The 12087-nt window shown below is 47.4% G+C and overlaps 1 protein-coding gene and 1 long non-coding RNA gene across 4 annotated transcripts in view; one reads left to right on the forward strand and one right to left on the reverse strand.

Annotated features, from left to right (window-relative positions):
• Positions 1-12087, forward strand: part of CALB2 (calbindin 2) — a 28792-nt gene that overhangs the window by 15134 nt on the left and 1571 nt on the right. Inside the window, exons 4-10 of the mRNA XM_047836588.1 lie at positions 3064-3144; positions 6434-6490; positions 7072-7149; positions 7634-7689; positions 8003-8042; positions 8775-8828; positions 9420-9491. Coding sequence (XP_047692544.1) covers positions 3064-3144; positions 6434-6490; positions 7072-7149; positions 7634-7689; positions 8003-8042; positions 8775-8828; positions 9420-9491 — 438 coding nt within the window. The remainder of the gene's footprint in view (positions 1-3063; positions 3145-6433; positions 6491-7071; positions 7150-7633; positions 7690-8002; positions 8043-8774; positions 8829-9419; positions 9492-12087) is intronic.
• The window catches only part of LOC125153435 (uncharacterized), a 37944-nt gene that overhangs the window by 5147 nt on the left and 20710 nt on the right, over positions 1-12087 (reverse strand). For 2 of the 3 annotated variants that reach the window (XR_007147486.1, XR_007147485.1), the window contains one exon: positions 10215-10358. This is a non-coding gene — a long non-coding RNA (uncharacterized LOC125153435). Of the gene's footprint in view, positions 1-8955; positions 9471-10214; positions 10359-12087 lie in introns of those variants that run through there. The other variant, XR_007147487.1, reaches the window with a different exon arrangement.

Consider the following 12087-nt stretch of genomic DNA (forward strand, 5'->3'; position numbering starts at 1 on the left):
TAAGACAGGGATGGAGACCTTAAATGCTCTCAGTGTCCCCACAGCTATTGCAAATGTGTGATGAGCCCAGCTTAAGAGAGAAAGGAGGGAGACAACTGGAGAACAAGAGAGTTCATGCCCCACCTAAAGGCATCCAAAGGCAAAATTTTTAATCAATTAATTATTGCAACACATAATTTACATATATAGCAGGTATAATTTATATATTTATATATACACACATACATTTATACATGCACAGATATATATTGTTAAAATATAAACTGAGGCCTATTAAAAATGTAAAGAATGGGGTACCTGGATGGCTCAATCGGTTAAGCATACGACTTTGGCTCAGGTCAAAAATCTCATGGTTTGTGGGTTCGAGCCCTGCGTTGGGTTCTGTGCTGACGGCTCAGAGCCTGGAGCCTGCTTCGGATTCTATGTCTCCCTCCCTCTGCCCCTCCCCTGCTCACACTCTGTCTCTCTCTTAAAAATAAACATTAATTTTTTTTTTATTTTTTTAATTTAAAAAAAGAGTTAATTTGAGCAAAAATTGATTCGAATGAGGCAGCACCAAACCAGAAGTGGCTAGGAACACTCCACCAACAGTAGCTCGGGGAAAGACTTCTATAGAGAAGAAGTGGGAGCAGGGCAAGGAAGTTATTTGATTGGCTATAGCTTAAATGGTTATTTGGGAAAGCCTAGTTGGCTGTTTTGGCTGCTTGTTTCAGCTTTGGATTGCTCACAAAGGCCACTGAGGCATTAAGGCCACCTCGTTTAATGGCTTCCTTGTTTAATGAAACAACTTATGTATACACACACATACGTTCATACATACATACATACTTAAACATACAAATACGCATGTGTGTGCATGCCTAACCGAACAGCTCTGGCAGTTAGTTGGTGACCTGTGTTCTAGAGGTCAAGAATAATGATGGCAGCACATGAACCTGGGCATAGCTCCTCCCAGGGTGGACTGGTTGGGAAGCTGCCTAAGGTCAGTGCCCAGGAAGTAGAGACTGAGACAGAGAGTCAAGCCGATGGGACTTACTAAGAGACAACTCCCAAAAGAAGGGAAGAGTGCAGCAGGAGAGGGCAGAGGAAAGAGCTTAGGAAGGATGTGGTCTCAGCTGGATCCTGGTCATGGCCTGATCTCACAGGGAGCTCTGCAGTGTAGATTGTGCCACAGAGTTGGTCTCACCTTGAGGCAAAGCATGGGGTGGCCCTTTGTACTCCCATTTCAGTCAGTCATTGGTACAGGCAGCTCCCTCCCCCTGTGGGGGGGGGGGGACGGTGGGGGGGGAGGAGGGTGACTGGGGCAATGGCAGTTTGGTGGAGGACAGCTCTCCTGCAGGGGACAGCTATGAGCCACTACAGTCATCCTTCACATCATGAGGGATGGCCCACCAGCCTAAGCTAAAGGGGATCTAGAAAACGCACCAAGGGCACAGATTCCTAAAGCTGCAAGTCTCAAAATATCTGGACTCAAATGGGCTTCAGCCAAGGGTCACCAGACTTTTTTCTGTAAAGAGCCAGATTATGGTTAATGTTTTAGGGTTTGTGGGCCATACATTGTTACAATTCTTTCAATTCAGCCACTGTGGCACAAAAGCAGCCATAGACAATATGTAAATACATGGGCGTGACCATGTTCCAGTATATGTTCATTTACAGAAACAGGCATTGGGCCAGACTTGGTTCATGGGTCATTGTTTACTGACTCCTGCTTTAAACTATGAGAGGGTCCTAATGAGAAAAGCCATGGGAAAGGTTGGCTCCGGATGAAGGAGTCCAGGTCCCCAGCCCTGCTTCTCTGCAGTTCTTTTTTTTTTTTTTTTTTAAAACAACTAGCCTGTCAAACAGGTTTTGCTTTTTTTTTTTTTTTTAGTTCATTTATTTGAGAGACAGAAACAGAGAAAGTGGGGCAGTGGCAGAGAGAAGGAGAGACAGAATCCCAAGCAGGCTCCACACCATCAGCACAGAGCCTGATGCAGGGCTTGAACTCACGAACTGTGAGATCGTGACCTGAGACAAGATCGCGTTGGATGCTTAACCAACTGCGCCACCCAGATTCCCCATTGCCTCTCTTGGTTCTGTTCTCTGCCCCCAAAACAGCTTCATCCTCAGGCTGGTAAACAGGATGGCTGCAGCAGTTCCAGGCAGCACATCCACACACAACCACAAAGGATCCACCTTATTTGGCCCTCACAGGTACAAGGAAACCTTTCCCAGAAGTACCCTTAGCACACCTCCCCTCACACTTCACTGGGCAGAGCGAGATCACATGCCTACCCATAAGCCAATCACTGACAAGAGAAACAAGAGCACATTTAGCTGACTCAGCCCAATCAGAATGTGCCCATGACCAGGGGAAGCCCAGAGCGAAGTAAGTGGGGGACTGGGGGATGACCAGCAGTGTGTGCTGAACAAAGGTATCTGCATTTTCTAAAAATCAGATTTGGGGCAGATTTGGGATCCCTCTCTCTCTGCCCCTCCCCCATTCATGCTCTGTCTCTCTCTGTCCCAAAAATAAATAAACGTTGAAAAAAAAAATTTAAAAATCAGATTTGCTGAGGTAAAAATTTACATACAATAAACTGCATCGATTTGAAGTGTACCGTTCCGTGAGTTGAGGCAGTTGTGTACAACCATGTAATTGCCACCCACGATCAAGATACGGCATTTCTATCACTGTCAAAATGTTCCTCCACCTGGTGCGGGCCATCCTATCCTAGGCAACCGCTAAGCTAGGATTAGGTTGCATTTTTTAGAATTTTATATAGATGGAATGAATGCTCTACTAAGTATTCTTTTGAGACTGGATACTTGCCTTTTAAAGTGGCACCAGTTTCCTGTCCCTCCAGCTGCTCATACTCTTAAGATCTGGGGTGACCCAGATGCACTTCTCAGAACATCCTTCTTCCCTTTTGAAGGACGAATCTCAGAAAGAAAGCAAACTGCAGCTCCCACGCTGCCTTGCCACTGGCCATTTAACCATCCTCCCCACAGGAAAGGCTACTCGCCCACTCTCCTGGCAAGGCCCTCCGTAATGTCTCTGTTGCTCTCTGGCCCCCACAGCTGGCGCAGATCCTACCGACGGAGGAGAACTTCCTTCTGTGCTTCAGGCAGCACGTGGGCTCCAGCACCGAGTTTATGGAGGTGAGGCCAAGGCGCTGCCTTTTCCCTGCACACTCTTCTGCCTTTCTCCCATGTTCAGAGCCAGGCCCACCCAGATGCCAGGGAATGGTCCCTTGGGAGATGGTAAAGCCCTCCGAGCCCTACTCACCAAGTGGGGTCCATGGACCAGCGGCATCAGCATCACCATCCCCTGGGTGCTTGTGAGCAATGCAGAGTCCCCGGCCCACTGAATCAGAAACTACATTTTAACAAAATCTCCAAATGATATGTGCACGTCAAAGTGTGGAGAGTATGGTGAAAATTAAGTGTGGGTCAAGTACCTTTGGGAAATGCCACGTACACACTTATCTCCCCCTTGGGAATTGGTCATAGACATTTGCATCTTATGGTCTCTGAGAAATCCTGCAGTGAAGAGGCCTGTTTCACATTAATTGGCTCCAAGATCTCACATGATTTGTTCTCAGTAACATTAGTGTCCCTTGAAGTCAGGGTTCTAAAGAGCATGCGTGGGGAGCATGGATTTATGTGCCATCCTGAAGATGGAAAAACCCAGGGAGAATTCCAGCTTGTGGTATCTTCCAGTCCTGATTTTTAACTGTAGTCTGCGCTTCACTGCCCCCCCCCCTTTAAAATAGATCTTGGCAACAGAAATTCTTTGAAATCTTCATGTGAAATAGAACATCCTTACTCACGTGTCTTTTGAGTAATATTCAAATGATAGATTGAACCATGTGAAATTGTTGCCATTTGACCATTTTTGATTTACAAAAATTCCAAATTCCATATGGCTCAACTAGATATATTACTAATCCTGATACCTGGAAAACTACCAATTATTTCTTGGTATTTTTCTGGGACTCTGCACCCTAGCCATTCAATGTATGTGTCCCTCACAGTGAAACTCAACCCATACCCCACACACACTGCCTGCTATGATAATGACTGGCCTTCAGCTTGACTCGAGTTGCCATTCCTCGTGTTAAATCCCTTTCCAGACACCGGTAATCCCCTCTCCGTGACTTACTGCCCAGAACCCCACATGGCATTGAGTTCCCCTCATGGATAAAGAGTTGGTTGGAAATAACCGATTCTAAGGGCAGAAAAGTCATTTTTTAAGTGGCACCTTGCCTAAGCATCAGATATGGATTTCACTGTATGGTGCTTTAAAGGATTTTCTCCAGTTTTTTTTTGTTTTCAAGATGGCAAGATTCCATAGCTAGTAATTGACACTCTGGATTTTGTTCTTAGTCCCTTCTCTTGCCTATGGGGGTGGGGGTGAGGAGTCTGCATATACTTGTAAGAATGCTGCTTTTGTGGGTGTCGATTTTGCTGTGTAGGAAAGGGAGAGTTATGCCTGATGGCTCCTTCTCTGATAGGAAGGCAGCCAAAGACTGGCTTCTATTCTACCTCTGATCTGGAAAATGGGGATGACGATAGCTTGCTTAAAATGCTTAAAGAGAAGCAAAAAATATCTTTCTCTGTCTCTGTCTCTGTGTGTCAAAATCATTAGTGGCTTCTCTCTGTGTAGCTGACATAATTCCATATTCTTATCTGTCTTCATCCTTTAATCCACAGTATAACTGCTGAGCCAACACCCCCACCAAGTTTCCTGAGACCCCACCTTCCCACAGTACCACCCCCCTGGGTTGTTCATTTGCTCCATTTTTATCAGCTGGAAACATGAATTGGTCCCTCTGCCGCTCTGAAAGCCTTGTGCTGTCAGATAGCTCTGTCCCACTGCTAAGCACAACATTGTAATTTCTAATTTTAGTGATGCCTCAGGATTTCTTTGAGATTTCACAAAGCCCAGGTCTCTTGAACTCTTTTCCTTGAATGGGAAGAGAATGGCCCACTCACTGATGGACGAGCACAAAGTACTGGTGGGGAGAGAAGTGAGCCGAGAGCATGGGGGTGGAGAGCGTGGGGGTAGGGGAGGATCCAGGGAGGGAGGGAGGTCAGACCCAGTGGGAGGATCTCTCCAAAAAAGAGCGAAAAGCAAAGTGATGCTTTGCTCTGAGTGAGGACTAGGGTCCCTTCAGGTTACCCTCCTTTTAGGCAACTTAGGGGGTGTCTGCCTTTTTTCCCAGTCAAGACTCAGATGAACTAAATTCTAACGTACTAAGTATATGCAGGTGGATGGTGAAGTCATACTTGTAAACCTGCACATATTTCTTAGTACTTTCTCAAAGGCAGGCTTTCTGGGCATGAGAAAGAATATTTTGATGGAACCAGAGCATTTTTCCCCCCAGAGAAAAGACACTCCACAGTCAGATACCATCTATCCAAGTTGTCTCTGATATAAGGCTGCCCTTTTGTTAAGATTTGCTTGTGTCTCATAACTTTTTAAAAAATCAGGATAAAAAGAAAACTACCAGATATCCTGATCCACAACTATACCAGGAGAATTACACAGCCTTGTTTGCTGGTATGGAAGAAAGATCCTGGGATATCCATAAACTCACACTCCTGGCAATAAAAAGGAAAGATGGCATGGGAAAGGGAAGGGAGGCAGGAGATCCAAATTTGGCAAAATAATTTGTGCTTGCTGACTCTCATAAAACCAAGTGTCACTGATGTCCAGTGTGCAGTCTGGAGCTGAGGGAGAAGAGAGGAAAAGCCAAGGCAAGACCACTGGAAAGAAAATATAAGAAATATGATCAGGCATCAACATAGATCAAAGATTTGGGGAAACGGGTTCTCTGGATTGAGCAGGGAGAGGGGTGGTTTCCTTAAAAACAGAAAAAGGAATGCTTTTTTATCACACAGATGGGGAGTGGCCTTGGGATACTCCAAACAAGCAGACTGTACTACAGTCCTGCTCTCATGCAGACATGGCTGCCATGTGCACCATGATGGGGGTACAGTGAGGTCCCCCACCCAGAGAATGAGAAGATTTGAGAGCAGTGAAAGGACACGCTATATACCCACAGCAAAAATTGGATCCGTCAGATGTTAGTGCTAGAAGTTGCTTGGTTAGCACCTTAGAAAACCATAAACCATTCAACAAAACAAAACAAAACATAACCCTAGTTACAAAATTATCCAAAAAGAGACCCAGGCTTGTAGCCAGATAGAGTAGGGAGACCTTGTCCGAGCAGTTTTTTTTTTCCTTCTCTATGTGACCTTGGCCATGACACTTTCCCCCATTTCTTCTGTGACTTAAAAGGGACTGGGCTAGCCCATCTCCATGCCCCCATCCCACTGTAATATTCTTGAACATCAAGACCCAGCCCAGTCCATTAAAGGAAATTGGAAGGAGGCTTATAGATACTGACAGGTCTTTGCAACTGGGTTGGCATTCCCATTGCAGGCTTGGCGGAAGTATGACACAGACAGAAGTGGCTACATTGAAGCCAACGAGCTCAAGGTAGGATGGGCCTGGGGGAGGGCATGGAAGGCATGGAGAAAGGGACTGAGGCCACAGTTGGTGGTAGGTGTACGGAACCTGGGGAGGGAGGAGACGTTGGGTGATGAACATGGGTTCATGTTCTGCCTAGGAACACTTAAGCCTGGCTCTGAATTGGTGAACATGTTCAGGACAGCCATGTGAAATCAGTAACATGGAGCTGCAGGGCCACGGAGTTCAACCCGACTACACTCCTTTGCACGTCAGTGCCCAGGACAGGCACCTCCAAGGCAATCCTATCAGATTGGCCTTCTGACTTCTACATATACCCCTACATTCCTCTGGAACTAGTGATCCCCAGGCACTGCTTAGCCCTGTGTCCTGGGCCCTCTGAGAAGCCTATCTTATGGGGTGAAGTTGCATCCAGGAGCTACCTCCAGGCCTTCATGGTCATTCCACAAGCATTAGGGATTAGGGGATTATGAAGGATGGAAACCATACAAATGGTAGACCTCAGAAAACAACGTTGACTAACTGAACAAGTTATGAGGGAAGAACTACTGAATGAGTCAGGAGCTCTGAAGAGACCTTTTGTATTCTAGGGATTTCTGTCTGACCTGCTGAAGAAGGCAAACCGGCCATATGATGAGCCCAAGCTCCAAGAATATACCCAAACCATAGTAAGTGGGCAGAAGTGTCCCTTACCCCTCCAGGGGCATAGGACTGGGGTCCCAAGCCAGTGGGATTCTGGGTTTTCAGGCTGAGTCTCCAGGCCCAGGTGAAGGGACTCCAGTGGCAACTGGCAAAAGGGATGCTAGTTCATGGCCCCACACACCCTCTCTCTGAGATCCTCACTGGGCTAGTGGGAGACTGGGAGTATCTGTTTCCATGACAACCTCCACAGCTCCAGGAGAGGATGGGCTTGGGGAGGGTGGGCCTTTGGTGCTGGCTGGCTGTGTTTCTGTGGCCCTTGCCCCGAGAAGGGGAGGGAGGAGCAGTGATCAATTTAGACCATGCTGGTCCCTGACCTCCAGGTGACCTCAGAAGAGGCAGGAGGCCACCCCACCCATCCTCCTTCCTCTCCAGTAGAAGGGGATGGCAGGTCAAGGTCCCACATGAGAGGTCAAAGCAAATAACCCAGGCACCTCTGTCTGTCCTAAACAGCTACGGATGTTTGACCTGAACGGGGATGGCAAATTGGGCCTCTCGGAGATGTCCCGGTAAGTGCCTGACCTCACCCCCACGATCACTTTTACCAGGACCTGTGCAGACCATTCCTGTGCCACCTGCCCTGGCTCTAAGACCAATCAGCAGGGAGAGTGACAGTTCAGGGGTCCTGAAGCTCAAGACCAAGCTAGATAGAGTGTCAGTACCTCAGTGTGTCTGCCTCTCTCTTTTTAGAACTTGCCACTAATTCCTAAGTGCTCACAGATGGTTCCAGAAGTACAGGCACTGCTTCTGCATCCCCCCACGTGCAAGTTGTTCTTGCCTCTACCCTGTCTCCTAAGCTCTGCTCTAACACTTTCTTTCCAGACTGTTGCCTGTACAGGAAAACTTCCTGCTTAAATTTCAGGTAAAAGAACCACTCTGCTTTTCTTCACTTCTTCCCTTCCCTCATCCCTGTGTGCTTCACTCTGCCACCCTCCTGTCCACCCTCCACACACATGTGCATGCACATATATACATGCACACTCAGACACATGTACTTGCTCACTCGTGCACACATACACATGTGTGCATGCACACATACAGGTGCACAGTGAGACATGTACTCGCTCACTCATGCACATACGCACATACGTGTGCACACACAGACACATGTGCTCGCTTACTCATGCACATACATGCACACATACACGTGCACAGACACATGCACTCACTTGTACACACATACACATATACATGCAGACACGTGCACTCACTTGTGCACAAGTGCACACGCACGTGTGTGCATGCACACATACATGTGCACACGTGTGCATACCCACATATACGTGCAAACACACACATGCGCTTGTTCACTCATGCACACATGCGCGCACACACATACATACACATGCACAGACACACACGAGCTCGCTCACTTGTGCACATATGCACATGTGCACATGCAAACATACACATGCAAATGCAGACACGTGCTCACTCGTGCACATGCATACACATGCACGCATACACGTGCACACACAAATGCACTCACTGATGCACATGCACACACACGCGTGCACAAAGACACATGCCCTCACTAGCACGCACACACTCTCCAGGGCTTTTGCTTCTCTCTTTAATACATTGGACCTTACAGGGCATGAAACTGACCTCTGAGGAGTTCAATGCGATCTTCACATTTTACGACAAGGTAAGAGGGAGGACAGCATGCGACGGAAAAGCAGGGGGCCCCATCGGCAGGGGAGCCCCTGGCCAAATGGCTCAACCCTGTCCTTCGGAATCAGGAGGCGCTCAGTACTGCGCCCTTGGTGCCAGGTCATAATTGTGCACTGGAGCCGATTGTTTTGCTAAGAAGTTGGGAGTGAGAAGGCCTCCTGACCACACACCAGCCCTTCCTTTACTGCCCCCACCCGTGTGACTCCTGTAGTCCCCCTCATAACCGAAGGGTGGGGGATAAACTTCAGATAGCCCCTGTATTCATCCTGACATCGCAGGGAGTTAGCTAAATGCTTCTTGAACCTCATTTATATTTTCAATGCAAATGAAAAACACCAGAAAGCAAATTTGCCCCAAAATGTCCTGTTCCTGCCTTGACTGGTAAAGTCAGCAGTTAGGTGTCATCCTGGCACCGCACGGTGTGAACACCTTCTGCACAGAGTAAAGGGAAGGTTAGACTCTGCAAGCTCCCGGGAAGAGTTGGGGGAATGGGGAGCAAGGTCAGGGGTGGCGGGGCCTGAGTTCTAGAGCTCTGTGCTGCCTCTCCTCTGCTCCCCATTACCAGGACGGGAGTGGCTACATTGATGAGAATGAGCTGGATGCCCTGCTGAAGGACCTGTATGAGAAAAACAAGAAGGTAAACAACGGAGTCTGGAGGTCTAGGAAGGTGGTTCTGGGGCAGGAGAGAGGCTTCTCAGGGAGGGTGGAAAAGGAATGTGGGGTGTATTTTGCTCTTCTGATCACCCATAACTAAGCAATGGCAGTTTTGGGGTTGTTGTTTTGTTTTTCTGGTTGGATGATTGGCTGGTTGGTTTATGTTTTTTTTTAATGTAGTAAAATAGACTTAACACAAAGTTTACCATCATAACCATTCAGCAGTATTAAATAATCCACACTGTTGGGCAACCATCACTACCACCATGCCCAGGGCTCTCTGCATCTTTTTTTAAAGTTTTTTTTAATGTTTATTTATTTTTGACAGAGAGAGAGAGAGAGACAGAGCATGAGTGGGGGAGGGTCAGAGAGAGGGGAGACACAGAATCCGAAGCAGGCTCCAGGCTCTGAGCTGTCAGCACAGAGCCTGACGTGGGGCTCAAACTCAATAGTTGTGAGATCGTGACCTGAGCTGAAGTTGGACACTTAACCGACTGAGCTACCCAGGCACCCCCCAGAGCTCTCGGCATCTTGGAAAACTGAAACTCCATCCTCATTAAACAACTGCTCTCTGCTCCTCCCTCCCCTCCCAGTCCCTGCTCCCCACTGCCTGCTGGCACCGACCATTCCACTTTGTCTCGAATTTTACTTCTTTTGGTGCATTCTAGAAATGAACTCATGCAGTATTTGTCTATGATCGGCTTACCTCACTTAGCATAATGTCCTCCAGGTTCATCCATGTTGTAGCATGTGTTGGAATTTCCTTCCTTTTTAAGGCTAATACTCCATTGCGTGTCTATACCATCTTTTTTTCTGCTCATCCGTCAACAGCCACTTGGGTTGTTTCCACCTGTTGGCAGTTTTGAATGATGCTATGATGGGGCACTGGCAGCCTGACTAGCACAGCTCATGGAGTGTCAGCCAAATTGCCATCAGAAAAGTCTTTTTGCACAAGGAGAGATTTGAGATAGAAGGGTCCAGTGGGAGGTGAAGATTTTCCAAATCAATTAACTGCAGAGTCTGGGGCTGAGCAAGAGGCTCATAGGAGCCACAGAAGCATTTGTTGCTCAGAGAAAAGGTGGAGAACTATTGCTTTGCTTCCAGGGACAGACCCCACGTGGCCCTCCACGGGCTCATCCAGGTGCCTGGGGAGCAGGGAGGGGGCGGGGCGGCAGGTGGACCAGGATCCAGCAGCTCTTTTTGTAGCCATTTTCCTTCACCTCCAGGAAAATGCCTTTCTCTGAGCAAATAGTTTTGCGGTTTTCTTTAATTAGATGAACACTCTATAATTTCTTGTGGTGTCTAACTGCCTCTGCTGCCAGGCAAGAACTAAATTTACTGCTCGATTTTAGGGGGGAAAAAATTCATCGCAGCCTCTGTCTCCCCTTCCAATTGCTTTCTGACTTCTTCATCTTTGTCCTGAATATCATTCTTCATTCCTTTCACCCTATATTTATTTTGTTTTTGTTATCTTCAGGTGCTTTTTGAAAGAGGCAGACAATAAATTATAAACAAATACTACTTAGGAAGAAGGACATATTCACCAGGTGTTTTAACTCAGCAGACTTTTTCCTGGCATCAAATTCTAGAAGAAAATTATTTATGCACCCTTATGTGTCCAAGGAATGTTGGGCATCCTAATGGGAAATATCTTTAACTGTAATTGTATTAATGAGGCATAATTATTCTCCATATGGCCCTGCTGGACACCTGAGGGTGATCAGCCCTGAGGCCAAGCATTAAATCTTGAAAGTGACCTAAGTAGGCTCTTTCTTAATTACCACAAAATACAGCTGAGATGGCTGCACAGGTTCACTTGAGGTAGGGAAACAAAAACAGAGTCAGGGGTTGGGTTTAGGAAGCACCCCTGAAGGTTAGAGAACAAAGATATCAATACAGTTGTTTACCTGGGAGCCTGCTACCTGTACAAAGCTCAAGACGTGGCCCCCGGGGCTGGACAGGATGAGTCCATAGAGCCCCAGGACCGTAAACAGCAGCACCCGAGCTGGGAAGGGAGACGCCGTTCTTGTGAACCCACCTGGCAGACTCACATTCCCTTTTGATGGTGCAGGACTGAGATACGGTTTCTGAGCAGATGCGTGTTTGATGTTTCTGAGGAACAGACTGGTGAGGCCCAACCTCAGTATTTCTCACCACTCCTGAGACAACTGCAGCTCGCTAAAGCCGTCCTCGGCTCCAAGCAGAACTTCTAGACCTGGAAACCGTGCAGCCCCGTCCCTTCACGCTGCTAAGATTCTTGATGCCACATTGAATCGGCAGTGGGGCAGGGGGAGGGGAGGAGGGGTCTCGAGCTCCAGGTTGATATATGGGGTTCCTTCCTTGGCTCCTAATTTGAATGGTAGGTAGTATTATGAACTAGGTAATATTTTCACGGACTTCACAACTTGAGGGAAGATGCTTCCCAAAGCTAGAGACACTCGCAAAGGGCCCTTGGGGTGGGTAGTGGCACAAAACCAAGAACCGGTCACATAAGGGGATGTCCTGAAAACCAAATGACAAAAGACTGACCTTTGAGCACCAAAAAAGGAGGTGACTGAGCACAGGTGAGCCAGGTAAAT

The sequence above is a fragment of the Prionailurus viverrinus genome, chromosome E2 (assembly GCF_022837055.1).
Source record: "Prionailurus viverrinus isolate Anna chromosome E2, UM_Priviv_1.0, whole genome shotgun sequence".
Classification (NCBI taxonomy): Eukaryota; Metazoa; Chordata; class Mammalia; order Carnivora; family Felidae; genus Prionailurus; species Prionailurus viverrinus.